Below are 21,680 nucleotides of genomic sequence, written 5' to 3' on the forward strand. Positions count from 1 at the left end.
ATATGTCACACACTCTCTTTCTTCAGCTTATCAAGCAAACTGATTATGACATTTTCTGAAATAACTGATATACTACGAGCGCCCTGATTGGCCAAAAAAACCTGTTGTTTATTGTATTTCAAAAGTTTATAAATCACTCACCTCCGGCTCGTCGTATACAAACTTTTCTCGAGTTCTCCAGAGATCATGCGTTGGTTATTACGCTGGTAAACCGATAATAAATGCGGTAGATTGCTTAGGTAAAGCATTACTCCCTCATAAGTCATATTTACAAAATTCTCCAAATTTCGCAAAGATTGAAGGTCAATGAGAATGAACTAAGAAGTGGGCAATATGAGTTTGAAAACAAGCTAACTAGAGTTACACCGTTAGCGATGAAGATTCCTCGTTACTTGTGGGGATATTTTTTGTCTGAAGCGGGGTGGGGGGGGGGGGGGAGAGATGATCTCCCAAGTGCACTGATGTAAGTGAAACTTTCTTTGGTGGAGAAATGCTCAAAGTAAGATTAAAGCCCATATTTTGTAAACAGCATTGATCCTTATCACATCATTTTCACATTCATTAATCTCTGCCATTCATTCAACTTTTGCCGTAAAATTCAATTCGGTTAGCAATGTTCTTAGCTTCCTCTTTAACAAATGGTAAACACCACAGCGTACACTATTGAGTTATGGATGCACGCAGGAGGTTGCTAAGCACGAGAGAAGCGTAAGAGTCGCTCGAGGCGATAGCCGAGAGCGACTCTAGCTTCTTGAGTGCTTAGCAAACCTCCCAAGTGCATCCATAACTCAATAGTGTACGCTGTGGTGTTTACCATTTGTTTTATAACATAACATTGATACATTGTAGCTAAAGAGTTCCCTTTTATTTAACAAAACTTACGTGACCAGAAGAAACAAGCAAGGGTGAAAAGATAGTCTTTGCATTTGCTCACGTCAGCAGCGTACATCCATGTGCAAATGGAGGACCCTAATTGACCAATCAGAGCGCGCGCTTTACTTTGGTTATGTTATAATTGCCTTTCTTCGTTTTTGTAATGTTTATTTGAAAAATCCACATAATTCAAGTATGCACATCATCATTTGCCTCACTCTCTTCCCTTTGACACAACTTGCGTGTCAAAACGTTTTGAATACAAACGTAAGGTTTTAAGTCAGATTTGGTTGCTCCTCAAAAACGACTCAAACTCTGAACAATGGCCTTTGTTGTTATTCTTCTGTCGCAGGATCAGCAAAAGAGGAGAACCTGGAAGCAAGGTAAGCAAACATTCGCTTTGACCTGATAGCTCATTTCCAAATTGCCTTATGCCTCATTTTCAACGCGAGTCCTAATTCTCATCCTTTCATATGACTGTAAGTTCTCATCTGAATGTTTAAGCACCAGGCCTCGTTTTGAAAAAGAGGTGCAAGGATAATCCGGAAATGGCCTCTAGAATTGATTGACAAATTAATCGAGCTGAGGGCATAATGGCTGAGAGCTTGTAATGACCTCGGTCAAATTCTTTTAAAAGTAAGTGAACTACATCACGTACGTAATACGGAGGATACCATTGGTAAGTGATTGAGAATACGTCCTACTTACACACAGACACAATTTTTAATGAAGTTTGGAAGAGGAATTGACTTGAATACCAGTTTTACTCGTCGTTATTGTTCGACAAGATGCGATTAACTACGGTGTTACTTGTTTCCATCGTTCTTATGGCGATGGTAGAATTATCAGAAACAAGAGGACGTGGTGGTGGAGGCAGATCAGGAGGCTCAAGAGGCTCCAGATCCTCCAGATCCAGTCGATCGAGATCTAGGTCAAGAGGGTCTAGCTCAAAACCTAAAATCACCAAATACACACCGATCAAAGCCACCTCAGTTCGCTCCCCGGTGATTGTCAAACAAACTAAACTGGGTTCGCGTTCAAGCACGTTCAAGAGAGCTGTCGCTGCCTATTTGGTGACCCGCTACGCGTTCAGCAGCGCCCCAGTGTATCGGCAGGGATATCCAATGTATAGGAGTTATGTCTCCATCCCGAAAAAAAGAGCTGTGAGAGTAACACTTGAGAAAGAAAGACTGCTGGATGACTCAGGAAATTTGTGTTTGAATGAACTTGCCGGGAGTCAAACTACGAAGGAAGGAATCGATGACAATTTGGTCGACTTGAAAACTACAGTGAAGTACAAAAATGGAGAAACGAAAACACTACACGGAGTCGACAAGACACTATCGCTGGAAGACATCAAGGATCAAGACTTCGAAGTTGTAACCCTCGCCAGTTACAACATCACGATTGTGACGGCAACAACTTGTACACAGGTTGAGAAGACCGTGGAAGGTACGATGGTTACGTTGTACGAAACAAACCCGAACGGCTCGAGTCGACTGAACATTGACAACAACCTACTGTCAGTTGTTATTACGTTGTTTATGTCTATGAATTTACATGTACTTTGTCACTGAAACAAGAGAACTTATGTTTCGCGGGCATGAATATATTTAAGGCCCGACTCTGAGTCGTTTTAGCCCGAAAATGTGATAATGATAATGGTAGTTATTGTCGAAAAAACAATTTATTTGGTTTTTAGACTGCTGAAATATTGAGCACAGGTTGGATCACGCAACAAACACATTGATTCTTAACGACCCTCCAACTGAGCACGTTGTGGGGTATTATTATGATGATTTACATTCGGCATTTACCTTGTTTTTGCTTCGATTCGAATGATCACATCAAATTTGTTTCATTTGAAAAACCTTTTCATTTCGTAATTGAAGTTCATACGGACTCTCCTTTTTCCGCGGACGACTGACTTGAAATACTATCTTCCCTCGGGAGATAGACTACGTGCGATTGATTACAACTTCGAGAAGGTTGATCTATGTTTCAACAAAGCTTGAGTCGTGGTTAGTTTAAGCCTCAAACCGCCACCTTTCATGAATTTCTTATATTGTGATTATAATTTTTTATAATTTATTTTTCAAAAAGCGATGCGGTCGAATTAAAAAGCAAATGTTAATAGGCAACATGAAAACAGCACGCGAACAGGAGTGAAAAAAAAAAAAAATGATGTCTGATATTTTGTTTCGGCACAAAGTAGCTCTGGAGCTCAAGCATATTTTTGACGCGTGATCTTCTGAGTAGAAAACACCCGGTAAATCTATTGGAAGTGTCAAGGTTGTAAACATGCCAAAAATTGTTACATAATGTCTGATATTACGATATGACTCGTCTTACATTCTGCTGTCGCATCATCATAAAAAGCATTCAATAAATAAAGTCAAAAATCAAAAAGATAAAAGAAGATGAATATTCTTCAAACAGTCTCGCAACGATTCAGGTATGTGCCGGTGTTTCGCGCGGGAGATATTCGAACTGAGAAATGTTTTACTCAAATTCACGAGGCTTCCTATGGACACGTCATGTGTGTGTGAAAAGCTTTCAGTCGCCTTCTGAGGGCTCATAAATATCTCAGATGAGTACTTATTTTTACACAAGGCGGACTGTTAAGCTGTTCAGATTGCGTAATCTCAGCGGATAAGTCCTTTTTTTCAACCTGCGTGACAGCGTTCTTGGCCTCCATTTTAATACCGTGTCACACTAAAAGCACAGAAATTCAACTTTGCTTTATCACAAGACGAGAAACCCTATCAAACTGAAAATTTGTAAAAAGATAAGTCTTGAGATGTTCCAATAAATAACTAGATTAAAATCTCAAGAGAAATGATAATTCCTTATTTTTTTTTAATTCTGATGACGTCACGTGAAAACTATTTTTTGAAATGACACAGGTGGCAATGGTTACCCCCTGTACTCAAGTAAACGTTTCTTAACTGGGTTTTTCGCTGTCATGTTCCTGTCCACGCACTTCAACGTGCTTAAAAAAAAATTCTACGTATGCTGAAATGAACGTTTACGTGCGTAAACACATCCCTTGACTAAACATTGTCATATTTCCACTTCCTGACGCCGGCAGGTTTTTTTTTTTTTTCTGAGGCGTATACGTACGTCTTAACGCACGTTTCAATCACGAAAAAACAGAGAAAAGTTGAGCAGCCTTCAACTTTTGCGCATGGGCCTGCGAATTCGCACGTAACAATAAAACATAAAACGCGCAGTGTTCAATTTTGCGTGGCAATGGAATTTGCTCATGCACGTTTTCTTTACGCTCGTTTTAAGTACGGAAAAACCTACGCGACACTGGAGATCCACCTTAATGGAAGGGAGATGGGGTAAGATTTTTCATTGCTAACCTGTATTTTCTAGCTTGGGCCTGAGGCTGCTAAGGATTACTTTCGCGCTTATTTTCAAAGTTCTTACAGAATTGCTCGAGTCGCAAAGTTGACGAGGGCAGTTTGTAGAACATGGTTTATGAGTGAAAATAATCCATAATTACAGGATGGTACTTGCAACTACTTGTTCATCGCACTCATTGAAAGCTTTTGAAAGAATATTTATTCTCGCTCGGACTACGTGCGATGCTCATTCAGTAAGAATAGGTGGTCGCTATTCGGCCTCCGAGCTCTGATTGGTCGTTTTCCAGTACTCCGAGCTCTGATTGGCCGTGTCCCGGTACTCCGAGCTCTGATTGGTCCTTTCTCAGTACTCTGAGCACTGATTGGTCGTTTCCCAGTACTCCGAGCTCTGATTGGTCGTTTCCCAGTACTCCCAGCTCTGATTGGTTGTTTCCCAGTACTCCGAGCTCTCGAAACCTCTCTGCTTTTCCTTCTCGGACTTTTCTCAACGAAAGAAACTTTTTTCTCTCTCGATCGATTTTAAATAAACAGGAATCTATAGCTACTTTCGTGACTTTCAACGAGTCAGGTTCGTACTCTATTTTTCTTCTCAGTCAACCGAGCGAAAAAAGTTGGGCGATCATAGTGTTGAGCTTTTACTTCGCAGCTTGCAAGTTCCTTACTTTGCCTCTTCTTTTCGCCCACTACGCGAAAATACTTAGTTCTGTGATAGATTCCCTGCCCGCTTCAACAAATCGGGAAGCCTCTGCTGCAAGAAAAATAAAAATATAGAAAATATAGATATATTTCGGCTACACCCTATGGTTTTTTAATAACGTTTGGACCAGTAGGAATAAAGTACTCATGCTCTCTCAATCGCTAAATTTGCCATTTTCCTTCCCCTTCGCCCCTGTTATTTTCACACCTGTTGTAACTACCGTTTATGTGGGAAGTAGGTAGTGTGGTCGAGAGTTTGGCACTGGACGAAAAAATGGATTTCCCAGGCGTACAAATGTGGTGCAAATTTGGGGCTCTAAATTTGAACTAGATTTGCACTAGCCGTAATGTAAAGGTAAACTCGTACATTTGTTCCTGACGAATTTGCTTGCAAATGTAGCGTACTACATATAATATTAGAATAAAATTTACCTTGCAATTTCAGCTGCCAAGTTGAACTTTGCGGAACTTTTAAATACATTTGTCAAGCATTTGCTATCTGTGCAAAAGTGACATATTTAGTATTAATGCAAATACAAGTAAACACGAGGCAAAGCAATTTGTTTGCAACCCTTTTTTTATTTTTTTCCATCACATTTAGTAGTTTGCACGTTACATCGTTGCCGCCATGTTGGTGGACGTAAACAATAGATATATCACTGGTTCTTTTTGTTCGTCCACCAGCATTTGTTCCTTTCAACATGGTGTCTCTAGAGGTTGGTTGCAAACCACCTATCAGCGACCACCAGCCAGTTCCCCGAGGGAGGCTGCTTAACTGTATTTGAAATAAAATTGTATATTAAAGTAATTGGATTTAAATGTGCTTGATCTAGTTACCTTTCCTAGAAATCTTAGCGAAATAATAATTGAGGCCACTTTAGGGGTCTTTTTTGGGCCTTCCAATTATCCCCTAAGGGGTTGACTAATTGGGCCGGCCTGCCCCATATAATGCCATTTTAGCAAACAGTCAACCCAGCTCATGTAATCCATGGGCAAGATGGCATCGGGAGAAATGACTCTCGAGCGACCTAACCGGTTACCAAGAAAGCTGAAAGAAAGACTCATGAAGCTTTTATGCTTCTTCAGAGTTTACGTGTTGGAATCAGTGTTGAATCACAGTTCAGTTTCCAAAGTCACTCGAAGCGGCTCAGAAGAACTGATTTGTTTGAGATCTAACTACATGAGTCGACAATCCGTAGATGAGTATGCTCGTCGACACAGCAGCTCAACCACGCTACCAAAGTTCGTTTTCAATCATCATAAGTCCCACGTGAAAGCAACCTGCAAAATGGTACCGAAGATCAGCAACGAATGGTTTTTCAAGCGTATGGAGGCCTCTAAAGCAATCATCGAATAGCATTCCCAACGCATGGCTCTAGATAGAAGACTCAAATAGATTCACAATGTAGAGTGAATTTGATTTGAATAAATATCGATGCTTTCACCACATGGCATGCCCAGAGCAAACTTATTCAATATCAAACATTTGATCATATTCCAAAGTCGTGCGAACCCAGAGGCATACTTATATTTGGACCACATACACAAACCGAATTAAACCTGTTCATTGTTGATACTTTGCACACATTTACAAAATATTTGCTATCTTAGCAAGGGGGTTCAATTACAATAATTTGGCAGCATTTGCAAACCACAGCAAATTGGTTCAAAGTTAACAGTTTGAACACACTTGCTTATGTAAGCAAACTTATGTGCTGTCCAAAGTTTGCATTTACCACCTCTCACAAACATCGGAAATAATATGAATTTGATAGCATATTTGCGAGGGGTACAAAATAAGGTTAACTGCTTAGCTGCGCCGTGCGAACAAATATAATGCAAAGATCGCCTTTGCACGAGACCCGAGACCGGGTCACGAGTCAAGTTCAAGTTGTCGATTTAAACTTTTCGCCTCTTTGTAAAAACAACATCGTAAAACAGTACATTGTTATTTTAGCCGCCAGAAAGCTAAAACAAAACAAAAAATAAACCCCTTCATTCAGATGAGATTCTTACCTTTTACCTCAGTTTGTCTGTTTCAATTTCACCACAGATCAAACTGATTTCCGTATTCCAAGTAGTTGCAAGGCGCTCTCAGACCCCTTAGACCCCTTTCCATCTTACAGAATTGTAGCGAAATCTACAAAAATTTTGAAAGACGGTTGCTTTCCGTCAAGACATATTAAAACTCCAGTGAAAACCACAAATGATGCTCTGACTACGAAAAATATTGAACTCGTTAACTAATGCATAAGTCACAGCGCATATCATACGTCATGTATTCCATGTATTATGTACCATAGCGGTCGAGTGCGAAACGTCAGTGCTGAGCCATTCTTTTTTATACTTCGAGTCATTTTAGACGGTTTGCCGTTGGAAAAGGACGACAGCCTCAGATGTGTGTAATGAAAATTAAAAGAGGTCGGAATATTTGAGGAAAACTCGTAGAAACCTTGGAATGTATACGGAGTAACAGATATAAAGCAAATTATTTCCATCCGCAAAAGATTTTTTCGTCTTGCGTTCATCTATTAGTTTCAGTTGTCCAGCATGATACGTTTTCATTCAGAAAAAATGCTCTGAAATGGTGATGATGCTACTGAACTGGTTTTTAAAACCTTCGAGAGACTGCTAATCATTCACGGAAAGCCGAAAGTGGTATCAAAACGATTCATTTCCAAATGAATTTACTTCAAAAAAGTGCTTAAAAGGGTCTACGAGGTTTTAGTTAGGTGTCAAAATGTTTGTGTTTTCAAACGAAAATGGGGCTTTAACATACTACCCCCTGAAAAACATATTCTTTTAAAAGCCTAACTTAAGTCTGCACCGAGTGGCCAACACTGGCGCACTTCTGATTCCTGATCGCCTTTTCTATGGCAGGACACGACTGACGTTTGCCACTAGACGCTAATCCCTCCATGTAAACCGATTTAACTAATTTTATCGTACATTGCGTTTATTGGCCGAAATCTGCACATTAATAAGTTTTAATTTCAATCACAGATAGCTTGCCATTGAAGAAGTTGACCAACATTAATTTATTGACCAGTTCCCAGTTGGCTTGTTAGCTCAGTTGATGGAGCACTGCACCGGTAACGCAAGAAAACTTGATAATCCCTCAAAGATTTTCCAAGGGAACACACTGAGTTGTGATTCATCTCGTTTTCCATATATTTAGATTAGAAATTTGATTAAAGAGTGCGCGTGGTGTAGTCGCTAATTCATTATTAATTTCTAAGCTCAAAACGATCGAGATCAGTTTTATGATTCGAATATGCAGGAGCTTATGGGAATCCACAGTAAGGTTAAATGAAAAGCTACAACAACAAACTGGTGTCCGACTCATTCGTTCCATGTGTTTTTCTGCCCGCCATGCCTTATGGGAGGCACAGGCCTCCCAACACTAGAACAAGAAATTCCTTTTTTTTTTTTAAAATAAATGTTCAAACAAAAGGTAACAACACGTGGCCTGCTCATTATTAATTCGAATTTGCGTCTCATTTTGGTTGATGGCTTGTCTCCGTCCTGTTTCCGGAACCAATATCTTTCAACCTTTTGGCTTTGTTTCTATCTGCTATGACCATTATGACGAAATATCGTTTTATCATGTTCGCTCAACACGATTAGCCAAAAATTAATCTAACAATAGATCTTTATTCATTCATTCGTTATTAAAAAACATCCCCACAGACAAACGTGTGAGTTTACAATGAGAATAATATTCTATGCTACTATTCAAAACTACTATACATTTAAAATAGACTTAGACAAAATTAAATAGGCATCTATTAATAAAGCATCGCTTGAAGCTCTCGGTTCTCACACGTGGCAAGGTAAAATCATGGCCCCTGCTTCTTAAAAACGTCATCTTTGTGGAGAAAGAAAGTCATAAAGAGAATGGGCTGCATCGGTTATGATGTTGTTCCATAACTGCCTATCTCTTGAAACGTGTAGTTGGTCATTGGGGTGTACTTGGAGGTATATCCATATCGCAAAGCACGCCTACAAAACTTATCAATCTGTGCAATGTATTTACAATCGATACGAAATGAATAAGAAAAGGTGTTGACCTCAATAGAATTGCCAGGAGTTTTAGCATTTGCTTAAGGGTTGGAATATTATTATTGAGACGTTAAACGTACTGTGAATGAAAGAAAACGGTGTAAGTCGCTAAATCACTCAGACAAAGGCAGAGCCGATGGTTTTATGTTAAGAAGAATCTCGCGAACGTCAGCTCAATCTCTCAGAAATTCCTGCTCTAACTTAAAGCACTCTCTTTTGAAGTGCATGTTTCAGTTAGCTCGTGCGTCTGATCCCGCGGCATTTCGAGATGGCGAGGTGCTGTTGCGTCAGTTTTGTTTTGTGAAAAATCGTTTTGGACGATGCAGGAGTTACAAATGACAAACCTGTTGACGTCGATGATAACATTATATCTTATTTAATCAAAACCTTCAGCATAAGTTGTTTTCCCGAGGGTATCAAGACAATCAAGAAACTTATTGTATTTGTGGTGATATCACTCACTTCCTTCTCTTTTCCGCGTCCTGATCAGAAGTGGTTAGAAATAAGCACAAACTTCCTCAAAATAAGGTCTTATAAGTAATGATAAAAAAGAGAGAGAGATAAGTGGGAACAACAACATTTTCACTAACTCAGTCTTCAAGTGCCCAAATAGAACATTATACCTATGAATCTAGGAAGGGATTTCGACAAAGATTCGTGAAAGAAGGGCCCTCGGGACTGGGTTTTGTATTTTTCTCTCTCTGCTGCATTCTTTTTTTAGTGGTGATCGAACAAGAAAAAGTGTGAGACTTGTGATAAATAATTTTTTTTCTACACCTTGAGTATAGTTTTTCCTCTGTTGATGGTTAAATTTGCCCGTTGTCGTTGTAAACTGAATGTTCATCCTTATCTCTTTATGCTAAACAATTAGTTTTCTTCTATAGTCTTGTAGTATTGTTATAAAAAGTACTCGTGGAATGCACTTCACGCTGACGTCTAGAAAATCTTTTATGGCTGAGGTAACATGGCTCCCATGTCCAGATGTGCCTCGACACTAATATTTTAGATATATCAACAAAGTTGAAATGGTAAATTGGCCACCGTAATGATTACAAAAGCTGACGTTTCGAGCGTTAGCCCTTCGCCATTCGCTCCGACGAAGGGCTAACGTCAGCTTTTGTAATCATTACGGTGGCCAATTTACCATTTCAACTTTGTTGATATATCCAAATTATTTCGTTACTCCCACCGACGCAGCCCCAAACAGTTTCTTTCGAAACTATCAGCCTTTATTCACTAATATTTTATTTTGAATTTCAAAACAAACAGAACTTTGCCAATAGCATATGTACTCAGTTTGGTTGATTATTAAGAAAAATATCAGTCTATTCCCATGTTTAGGGACCCATGCTCAGATCAATTTCGATGAAGTAGACCTCTGATCAAAGGTAAGGATCTGTAATCAGCAATTTCTACGGGCCTTTAGACAAGCTGTCACAAAGTATATGCGATCACCCAAGTCAATCCAGTAAGGCACCTTGAAAAAATGATCTAGAAGATACGTGAAGAGTGAGAGGTTCTCATGTGAATTAAACATTCCTTGTGAATTAATTTTTCCACTATCTTTGTTGTGTGAGTCATGCTGACTTACTTAATTAAAAAAAAGTGGGTTGTGAATCTTTGTTTGAACGCACATGGTTGTCGAGGCATGATGATAACAAGTCACCTCGAGCAAATTTGTGCGTCCATCCTTACTGTGAAAAGATTCTCTCTCAGCGACGCTTTTGAATTTTCTTTATTTCACTCCCTTTCTATAGCAATTTTTTCTTTTTATTCGGCTATTTTGAATATCTAGCAAAAACTGAAACTTTCCTTCACTTGCAACTGAAATAATAGACTCATTATGATTATTGCTCGTAGACGCTTTGAATCCGAATCAGTCTTACGAACATTCTGGAAATTTTGATCAGAAATGGGAAAACTTAGTGTCTGACTGTATTTATAGTTTTAAAAAGTACAAGACCGATAGACTCTCTCTTTGCCTTATGCGACGGCTACGAACAAAGTCTCAATTCCAGTGGTGTTTAGAAAACTTTTTAAAGTGCTCTCCACTAATATCTGGCTTATCATTTCACTGAGAAAACAGTGGAACCTGGGTGTTTTCGAGAAAATTTCATTATTTGAGTCTTTTAAGGCACTGAGGATTCTCCGTTGGTTGAAAAAAAAAAGAGTTTGAAACAATTATCGTTTTCAAAAATCTTAGGTGAAAAATATCTTAATCAGACTGCTTAGGTGACCTTTTCAAATACAATAAGAGTGTCGAAAAAAAGAGTGCCTCTGTTGTTGCTTTTTTTTAAAATTTTGAACGTGAGCAAGTTTGATGTTGGTTGACCTGAGCTAAGAAACCCCAATATTAATTCCCTGAGTAAATTAAAGTGATTAGGCAGAAATGGTAAACATAATAAGTAAATGTTTCATCAAGATACGACAAGACATTGTTTCGGCGAGTTTTAAGAAGCCTGTTTGTCACACAAAGCAGATAATCTTCTTTTTACTACACAGTGGATGTCGGCTCCTTTGACAAAATTTCAACTAATGAGAAAATACCAGAAATGGGAGGATCTATCAACTTAGTGTCTTACCGAAAATTAAGAAAGCAAAAACAAAAATCGCTTAGCAGAAAATTGATTTTCGAAAAGGGAAGCTTATAAACAGCCAAGATATTTGCCCTTTACCCATGGGTAATGGGCAAATTTTCAGGTGAAATTCTCTGGTCAATTTGCCTATTTTATTCATAATTTGAGATACCATTTTGAAGATCAATCCAATTTTGCTTATTCCATGTTTGAAGGAACGACTGGAGTCCAAAGAAAAAATGGAGTTCATTGACAAACCTTAATTTTGAATTGTACATTTTTTACACTGTGGATAAATGTATGTTCCACAACCATTCTTGGTTTAATGCATTGGAAAAATTTTCAGTTCTCTGTCATTGTCAATTTGAACATTTGAAAACCTCGAGTAATTTCATTTCAATAATCAAAATTATAAAGGGTCAAATGGATTTTACCTACCTCTCAAATAGAATAATTGCAGGGGTTAACGGATTATCACGAAACTTAAATCTGAATTTAGTCATGAAAATGGCATTTTCATGACTGTAATAAAGAAATAATGCTAAAAAATTTCCTCTTTTCTTAAAACCGGATGGTAACGTTGACGAAAGCTCTAGACATAATTGAAAACATCCTTAACTACTTATTGATATAGATGCAGGGAAAACAACACGTGCTTACAATTAGAAAGTGGATACGTCAATGGTAGGCCCCCAAAACACTTAATTTTCACCCATTTCCTTATTTACCCAGTCTATATCTCGCACTGTGGTTAATGAGCGGATTTTCAAAAACCTCAATATCTGTCTTCGAAGGTTTCTCTGTATTATCTTTAATCTCATTAGTCATTTCTTCCTTGGGATAATTTACGATATTCCATAATAAATAATATTTGCTCGCCGACGTGTCGCCGCGGAAACCAGGGCCTGTTTTTCCCTTACGGGCATATACTAACCATGATGAAATTTTAACAATAGGCGTAGATTACGTGAGGAACTACTAGAAGCTTATCAAGAAATCTATAATTTTCTTTGTGCCCTTTTACGGATGGCTTGCAAGGTTTTTTTTTTTTAAAAAAAAAAAATTGGTTTAAGAAAAGAGACGTAAATCGATCTTTTGTCCTCGATTCCTTCCGGTTTATTTTACTTTTAAAGAAAAGCGAGTGTAGGAGGTAGTTTTCAAAAGCGTTATAAAGCCTGCGTTTTGTCGTATGGTCAGTAGTAATACAGTACGATCTCATTGGAAAAATAGGATCGCTGCGAATCGAAACAGGATCACAATGAATACGAAGACAACGACCACGATACTTCTTATTAGCTTTTTTATAACTTGCTTCATGGTCGAGGACAGCCAACAGGTATTATCAGTGTTAAAAAGTCAATACAAGCCCGTCAAGCCAAGAAAACCTGCCAAACCGAGTGCAACAAACGTGAACAAGCCGAGTGCTAACAGAGCAAAGGGATCAAACAGATTGCCTTTTAGAAGCAGAAAACCAGACCGCTATTCAGAAGGCCCGGTGCACGACACAAGATCCTTCCATAGATTCTACAGATACTAACTAAGTAAGTAGATTAATATGTAAAAAGAAAAAACTAAATCAAACTGTTATGCAGACACTTTTTTTGCTCTTCTGCAACATGTATCTACCTGTTTTGTCGCGATTTTCCGTACTTCTGAAACCACTCTGGTAACGATATGAATTTCAGAGCAGGTGCAAAACAATTTTTTACTAAAAACGAGCCAGTTTGATTTGAATTTTAAACTTAATTTCTTCGCTATTTTCAGGAATTGTAGTTAAAATCGATCGTTTTATTTTATTTTCATGTTTTCCAACCTACGCCGAGGGACTACATGGAGTAATCACAGTTAGCTTCTATGAATGCAGTGAATAAAATCTAAGTACTGCTGATTCAACAGGGTCAGCTCTCTCTGCTCTGAAAGCGTTCTGGGAATTAGATTGAATTAAAATTCATCTTCAAAACACTTAAAGGATTAAAAATGAAATTACATAATCGAAATTTCCCTTCTTTCCATTTTGTCGCAAGCAATAAGCGCATTTCGAATAATCATTGAATAAATATAGGGCGGGCCCTTTTGACACTTTTCCGAGTGTGACTGGCTCGCATTAAAAAGTTGGTCAACTGTTTAAAGAAGCACATGAAATGATCTAAGGTAGGAAAATTGCTACAAATTTTCCTTTCTTGGTTTCTTAGGTAAAATCGCAAGGAATTTCTTAAGGTACCTTCATAATCTTCGCTTTTTCTAAGGCGTCTCTCCTATTTGCAAGGCGATTACAGAAACCGACGTTTCCTTTCATTTTAAGCGCGCTCTGAACTCGAAAAGAAGGATGAATTCGGGTATTGTTGAAACATTTGAGAAGACCGTGAATAGAGCAAAATTTAATAGTTTACTGTTCGCTACACTTACAATCAAGTATTAAGGCTAAATCTCTTAAATATTCAAGAGAGGCCAAATGCTATCAATCAATATTACCAATTTGGAACACCTTTTGCCGTCATTCAGTGTTGCAAATGAAGAATACGAGTGAAGAAACAAAATACTTTTTCCAGAAATCTGAAAGAGTGGTCGGCAACCTCTCTCACGATGAAGTCTCATTTCTTTTAGATAGAGTTAAGTTGTGTGCTACTAAGACAACCGTGCGAAAAAGAAAAAAGCTGTTATAATTATAAGGTAAAACAATCTGCTTCAATTCAAATCTAAATTTAAGATTTCCTCCTACCCATTTGGATAAGTTCAAAAACGAACATAATCAAACATTAAAAAATACAAGACTACTTAGTTCAAGATTTCAGTCCATGAAAATATTTAATTTTTTGTTATAACGTTTAATTGATTTTTAAAAACTCTCAATGATATAATTTTACTTCCTTTACATAAATGCGAGATAATGTTTTGATAGACATTTTCAATCCTAAATTCTGTTTCGAAGAATTGCATTCGTTTTAAACCAAATAATTTTAATTAAAAAAGACATTATTTATGTGAGTTTTTATTCCTATTGCGCCAACGTTTCTCGTCTTTTTGCAAATATATATTCCTTATATTATTTTCTATTCGCTCAGAGAACAGCTACTTTCTTATTATTTTCTATTCGCTCAAAGAACAGCTGCCGCCCGAGCTAGGGTGATAAAAACAGAGTCAAAAATCAGACGTCCACGCACTACAGAACAATAAATCAATTGGATTTTTTTTTTCTTCATGTCTTCCGTGTTGGGACCAAATAACAGAAATTCACGAAGTTACAAGCTATAGAATTCGCCCGCTCTTTTTCGGTTTTGTTTCGTGAAGACAAACTTAGAAAGTTAGGAGAACTCAAGAAATGTTTTGTGAGCCATGAGTTAAAAGAAAGCGATTCGCATGTATTCCAGGTTGCTTTGAAAAGCAGCAGCAATCCGCTCTCAAGGGTTAAATCATTTTTTTTCCATAATGCTTCTGATAGCTTTGTGTTGACCGTACAAAAAACGATGGTTTTCGACCAATAACAGACTGCCCACGCAACCCTCACAGTTGCGTACCAGTGTTTTACTTTATCAACTCACTTTAAATCCTGCACAGTCGTTCTTAGTAGGAGCCTGGAAAGAAGGGAGAAATCTGGGTAGAGAGGGAGAAAGTAAGAGACTTTCGAGTTTAAATTCGCAATGCGCGAGCCCAACTGATTTAATGTGCAGCAATAAAGTTGGTGCTTTCATTACCAAAGTTGCTGAATTACAGGAGATATCGCACGAGGTTATCTTCACATGTCGGTAGTCCATAGGTAGCGATCTAGAAAGGGAGCCTTTTCCTTGGCCTCCTTGTAGGATTTATATTGCACTTGGATGCTTAGCTTTAAATCTAACTCATCAATTAATTTTTTTCCATACATTTCTTTGATTTATCTATTTTTGCTAACCTTGCATCATTTATTTTTACCCCTACAGAAGGGGAATGAACAAGGATCATTTTCGCTCACAGCAGTCCGAAAAATACATGAAGGGAAAAGAAACGGATACGATAAAATTGCAACAGAACGAAGAAATAAAGGTGATTCAGATATGTAATGACAAATTTCTCAAAAGTCAATGATCCTGTTAATTTTTCTAAATAAATTCATTGTGTAATCAAATGATTAAAAGGACATTGTGCATTTTTACACACAGAAGTAATGTTTGTTTCTTGAAAAGCGCCGTTATCAAGTTTATATAAAGCCAAATGCATCCGAAATGGAGGAAAATATCAAGCTTAAGGTGGCTCGTACCGGTTTTCATCTTTTTGATGGTTTGTAACTTTGAAAGAATACAACGGAAACACTGACCAAGGCCAGTTGAACACTTTTACGGGGTTGAATTATATAATTATTGGTTATCCAAAAATAGGTGTAATTTCGTCACTAGCAGTTTCCATGGCAACGCTTTTAGAGGCTTATTCAGACGCATTTCTTAGCTTGTGGCTTAAATAATTCTAAAACTAACCCGGTAACCTTATGATTTTTTTCAGTGATTGCTTTTGGCACTTGAAAAGGAAAATACACAAAGATTTTTAAAAAATTCTACGGAGCGGATTTTCAGAAAATATAGAAAAAAGGCAATTTTCAAACATCGCAAATTTCCTTCCGTAGAATTGTCTTTTTTTTTTCTGATGATTCCTTTCGACGTTATTATCATATTGGAACAATAAAAAAATGGGGTCACCGGACTTGTTTTCATGCAATAGCTTTCGCGAGTTTAGCAATTTCCACGCGCGTTCTCGCGCATTTAAAAATCTGGGCCCAGTTGTTCGAAGGCTGATTAGCACTAACCCAAGGTTAAATTCTAATCAAGGTTTCTTTAATCCTTTGTTCAAAAATCTTTTTTGGGATAATATTCCTAACACTTTTTAGAGCATCCAATCACCAAGTTGTAGACAAAAAGAATTCCACTGAATTTCCTTTTAAAGCTTTCAGATCTGAAATCAGATTTATACAGTAACCCTGGGTTATCTTAACACAGCTTCGAACAACCCGGCCCTGGATTCTATAAGATCGACATTTGCTCATGATCTGTTATAGCTACCGCTGACAATTGCGTGTGCTCGCGCGAGCGCCTACAATCTGATGTTTACAATCGTTTACTGCTAAGAAAATCTTTAAACAGCTGTCAAAGACAACCTCCCGGGCTTATCTTAAAAATCCTACACACGACTTCTGGCTATATCATATTATTTTCCTTGAAGTTTCAAAGTCTTCTTCCACTTCCGTAGAATTTTCTAGTTTTTTTTTCAGATGATTCCTTTCGACATTATTATCATATTGGAACAATAAAAAGAAGGGGTCAGCGGACTTGTTTACATGCAATAGCTTGCGTGAGTTTAGCAATTTCCACGCGCGTTCTCGCGCATTTAAAAATCTGGATTCTATAAGATCGACATTTGCTCATGATCTGTTTTAGCTACCGCTGACAATTGCGTGTGCTCGCGCGAGCGCAGACGATCTGATGTTTACAGACGTTTAATTTCCCACACACGAGATTACTGTGTGATGGATGTCCTCCCCTAGGGTGGGATGGGTGGGTTAGGACAGCAGGTCCTAATCAGCTATTACAGCTGCCAATTAAACAACCTGCTTAAACAAATAAATGAACTTCAACTACTGCTAAGAATATCATTAAACAGCCGTCAAAGACAGCCTCCCGAGCTCATCTTAAAAATCCTACGCATGAATTCTGGCTATATCATATTATTTTCCTTGAAGTTTCAAAGTCTTCTTCCACTTCAGGTAGATTATCCTTCACTTGAGTTCTTCTTTTTTCGCCGTCGCAAGATTTCACAAAAGTAGAAAAAAATCCACTCGCCGCCATCTTTGTTTTGAATTTTCATCTTTTGATCTCGCGCTTCTTTCGCACGTTTCTCTCGCGCGCGTCACGCAAGAGTAATCTGTTCCCCGCGCGAGGAAACTGGTTTGAGCCACCTTAAGGTGTATTAAAACTCATGAATAAGTCGTGGATTTTCTGTAAAGAGTTTATGAGAACGTGCGATCAAACTTACTTCACCAAGAGATGAAAGGCAACGATAACAGCAAACAACAAATATAAAGATTAAACAAATATTAGATCAAATGATTACCGTAAAGTAAACTGAAGCGGGAATTTTCAATTAACTTATCACTGAGCAATTGATCGAAAATAGCTGTAACATGGCTGGCAGTCACAGGTAAGGCAGATTACAGCGGATTACGTTTAGCGAGACATCTGATTGATAAAGGAGCTAGGAAGCCCACTGAAGGCGAAAAATGAAAGAATAGAATACATTTAAATAGAAAAGAACCAACTAAGACCACTACAGAACCTCATCTCATAGCATCGTAAGAACACCAAGACTAAGAAATGGCCCCAAACAATTCCAAAAAATAATAAATAGCATCTTATGAATCGCGCGACTGAGAAAAGTTTGTTGACAATTTGTTGGCCGCCTTCGCTATCCAGCCTTTAACTATATAAAAACAGTTTCCTTTCATAAATTCTCACTGCACCGTCCTTTGACTACTTCAAAATATCGTTAAAAAGGTTGTGTTTGTTCATCGGGGCAAAGCAGAATGCTCCGCTGTGATTGGTAGGTTTTCCACAGCTGTGATTGGCGCGTTTTGATCCTTGATGGAACAACCCACTGACATCGAGAATCAAAACGCGCCAATCACAGCTGTGGAAAACACACCAAACAAAGCGAAGCATTCTGCTTTATAGGAAGACCCGAAACCAGTCGACCTTATATATCACCTGCATGGTGAAGACTTGTAGTATGCAGTCGGAACGTCGCGATTCACATCACAGGTGACCACATCGTGAGATAAAAGGATAATACATCATTATTATTGTGCCTTAAAATAATGACCTCAGTCTTTGGAAAAAGACCACGAAATGGGATAACACCAAAAAAAATGTGGTTACAGGAGATCCTTACTCGAACAATTTTTAAACATGTATGACTAGGACAGGACAGGACAGTGATAGTTGGAGACAACTACTGTTGTCACCACCCCTCTCAGTAGAGGAATCTTACAAATGTGGCTGTTTTAGATTCACAAAACATCTTTGATCTTAAGATCACACTCAGAACTACATCCAGAGTTTAATGAGTAAGTCTCAAATTGATTGTCTTTGCATACCAAAAATATTCTATTACTGCTACAACCCTTCTCCACATTTAACAAAAACTAATTTCCTCTTTTAGCACTTTAAGAAAAATTATCAATGAACTATTTTCCCAAAATAGTGAAACAATATTAAAATTGAATTCAGCATTAGGTCATAAAGGGTGGCGAACTTTCAACCCTGAAAAAGGTAAAAAAAATCCAAAATGATTGAGATGATGGTTTAAAGGCGTGCATTACGAATAAGGCAACATTTTACAATTAACTGTTACAGTCTTTTTAAACTGCACAGTCTGCATAACGACAAAAAATTCACCGTATGATATTTTTGAAAAAAATGCCTTTTTACTTTCAGCGCCTTAGACGCCAATGCTATCGGGAATTCGCTCGGGTAAAAGAAAGGTGTAAGGCAATTCCAGCGACTTATTGCGGGCTTTGATGGAATCCGAGATCTCATGGAGAGCGGTCTGGAAGCGACTCATTGCAGCATCTTCCTCGTCACCAGTCAAAAGGCTGTGTGTCATGTCGCCAATGAAACGCTATGGTAGGAAAGATAAGTTATTGTTAGTACACTGGAAGCAAATTTGCACTTTTTAACACGGCGATGTTTTTGCAAGGGAAAACAATCATGAATTCCGAAACTGAAAAGAGTTCTCGCCTTTTTTTCAAATTTTAATTACATAGAAAACAGCTAATTTTCTAAGCGACACACATGGTTGGTTCTATCAGTTGTTCGTGAATGGAAAGTTCTTTGCACATTCATAAAGACGTATGATAAAAAGGCTGGGACCCTCACCAAATTTGAGGATCTTGGCAATACCTGAGCGAGAAAAAAGTTAGATCCTTTACGACAGCCAGGTTTTAAAACTGGGGTCTTTTTTTAAGTTATTTACATATTTTTAGTGGTAATCATACCAAATAATCAAGTAATAAGGATAACAAATGTAATAAAAAACCAAGATGCGAGTCAAAAATTTATCAGGAAATTCTTGAGTGTTTGAAATTTACCTCATCCTCGGCAAATCGCGTCAACACGTAAAATAACGCTATTTGTTTGAGGGACTGACTCTTGCTTGGCAGCGTTTCAAGAATGGTCTTCAGCGATGTCTGGTTTTTCTTAGTTGGAGGTGGCTTACGCATCATGGAGGGAGTGAAGGGGATAAAGCCTGACACATCCAACAGACCAAAGTTCACTGCTGCATGCTGACACGAGCACGTGAACACCACGCTTGTGAGCAGGTTGATTAGTTGGTCACGTGTTTGCAAGGCACTTGGAACCTCATGATCATCGTCACCCTCTCTCACAGGGAGGCCGTTTTCATTGAAATCTTTAATCCAAGCTTGAAGCTCGACGTCCTTAGTAACATCGTCATCTGCCTTGTAGTAAAGGGTAATGACTTCTTTGATGAAAGTTGTAATGGCTGACCATAGACGGAGGGCATCATCCCTAGAAAGAGCAAAGTGGCTCATCATATTATGTGAATTTACCAAAAAATCTAAGTCAAGCAATCACCTCTTACATGTAAATCCTATTCACTTATATGGATTTTTTCAGCCAGTAACATCACGGAAGTGGACTTGACGGTGTGTATCAAATCAAACTGAAATACAATCCACTTAAAAAAAAGATTTTACCCCTTTTACAGCCAATTTTCGAGTCTGCAGTGTTTCCTTTCTCGACATTTTATTCAATGGGATAAACTGCAATCATTGCGTTTAACAAACTAAAAGGACCACAGCTGATTGAACGTTCTATTTAAATCAAACTATACAAATGTGCGCATACCGAATTCATAGAATTTCACCGAATCTTAGTTCTTTTTTTGTCTTTTTAGGTGGCACAAAATGTCTCAGATCTTCATAACTTAACTGCTTTGCGGAGATCCATACTTAACAAAATATGTTAAACCCATGAGTCCTTTCTAAATGTCAGTTATTGCTCTTGTAAACCAAGTCAGTTCATCTATAAGTCAATGAGTTACTTACCTGTAATAGAATTTCGGCAATTTATCTGGATCATCCAGACCTCTCTCCTTAAGCCCTTTGGGTAAGGAAAGCGTGCTCAACTTGAACGTGTGGTAACTTTTCTTCAGAAATTGTTTGGCAGGTTCATTCTTTTCTATAGCACCATCTTTGATTAACTTGTTGATCGCCATCACGGAGCGAAGGTGTGGAAATAAGAGTTGAAAAACAGGATGAATTGAGGGTAGCTGGCGCCAGACTGCCACTGCAAAGGCTTCCATCACCAAGTGGGTTTCGAGGAGATGACTCCGTGTCTGTAAAGGAGGATAAAAATGTCACCTCTTAACCTAACAGATCGATATATGATCAGACACGTATTTGGTACTCATTACCATTGTCAATGCCATTTGGTAAGATGGAAGCTCGCTAATCAAATAAAATGACGTAGCACCTTGGAAGTTAATTTTATGATAAGGTTTGGTTACAATTTAATCAGATGACTTTTTCAGCCTCTCAAACGATACGTCTCATTTTCAATAATCATCGAAATCATGTCTGACTTTGATGGAACCTCTCCTTTTCCAATAAAAGAGCAAACGACAAACCCGTGAAATATCTAGTCTAAAATATGAATTGTTCTTCTACTTTTCCTAGGATCTTTTTCCAGAACCTATCCTTTTCAGTGTTTATTATTTTCTTTGTCTATTTATTCTAAGTAAACAGGACTGTGGTTACAATAGAACAGGTTAGCATGTTGAGCGATCGTTTACGACGAAAATCTTCAATGAGACGAAAACCGTTTTCGAAATCTTCATCGAAATCGTATCTCTCGGATCACTTGTTCCCAATAAGAAAATAAGACATTCTTACAAAGCAGCAATGATATATGAACAATAAAAATTCAACAATGGAATACTATGATCTTCAAAATACCTGCTGAATTGTATTGTCAGCATAACGAAGCCACATCTTTGCCAGCAGCCAATCATATTGAGAATCACTTGGAGTCCATATTGGATTGGTGTTGCTTGGTTGCTGTAG

General features: G+C 38.1%; 2 protein-coding genes and 2 long non-coding RNA genes across 7 annotated transcripts in view; 2 read left to right on the plus strand and 2 right to left on the minus strand.

Annotated features, from left to right (window-relative positions):
• Positions 1–1,472: 1,472 nt before the first annotated feature.
• LOC111338692 (uncharacterized) lies at positions 1,473–3,210 on the plus strand. Its single transcript, XM_022945206.2, has one exon. The coding sequence runs from the start codon at positions 1,662–1,664 to the stop codon at positions 2,448–2,450; it is 789 nt and encodes a 262-aa protein (XP_022800941.1). The 5' UTR covers positions 1,473–1,661; the 3' UTR covers positions 2,451–3,210.
• A 7,016-nt stretch (positions 3,211–10,226) lies between these two features.
• On the minus strand, positions 10,227–12,180 carry LOC148723693 (uncharacterized). Its single transcript, XR_015991321.1, has 2 exons — positions 12,017–12,180; positions 10,227–10,493 (listed from the first exon to the last, which is right to left on the minus strand). It is a non-coding gene; the product is annotated as an uncharacterized LOC148723693 (long non-coding RNA).
• A 143-nt stretch (positions 12,181–12,323) lies between these two features.
• Positions 12,324–15,716, plus strand: LOC111338705 (uncharacterized). Its single transcript, XR_002695610.2, has 2 exons — positions 12,324–13,119; positions 15,496–15,716. It is a non-coding gene; the product is annotated as an uncharacterized LOC111338705 (long non-coding RNA).
• A 2,653-nt stretch (positions 15,717–18,369) lies between these two features.
• Positions 18,370–21,680, minus strand: part of LOC111338695 (allene oxide synthase-lipoxygenase protein) — a 24,770-nt gene continuing 21,459 nt past the window's right edge. For all 4 annotated transcript variants that reach the window (XM_088732052.1, XM_022945209.2, XM_022945208.2 and 1 more), the window contains exons 9-12: positions 21,573–21,680; positions 20,664–20,953; positions 19,686–20,124; positions 18,370–19,216 (exon numbers count right to left, since the gene is read on the minus strand). The exon at positions 21,573–21,680 is cut by the window's right edge and continues 135 nt beyond it. In XM_088732052.1, the coding sequence (XP_088588178.1) occupies positions 19,037–19,216; positions 19,686–20,124; positions 20,664–20,953; positions 21,573–21,680 (1,017 nt within the window). In that variant the 3' untranslated portion in view covers positions 18,370–19,036. The remainder of the gene's footprint in view (positions 19,217–19,685; positions 20,125–20,663; positions 20,954–21,572) is intronic.

This window comes from Stylophora pistillata, chromosome 9 (genome assembly GCF_964205215.1).
Source record: "Stylophora pistillata chromosome 9, jaStyPist1.2, whole genome shotgun sequence".
Classification (NCBI taxonomy): Eukaryota; Metazoa; Cnidaria; class Anthozoa; order Scleractinia; family Pocilloporidae; genus Stylophora; species Stylophora pistillata.

What these genes read in the sequence shown, in the direction of transcription:
- LOC111338692 (XM_022945206.2), top strand. Translation starts at nt 1,662, where the DNA reads ATGCGATTAACTACGGTGTTACTTGTTTCCATCGTTCTTATGGCGATG.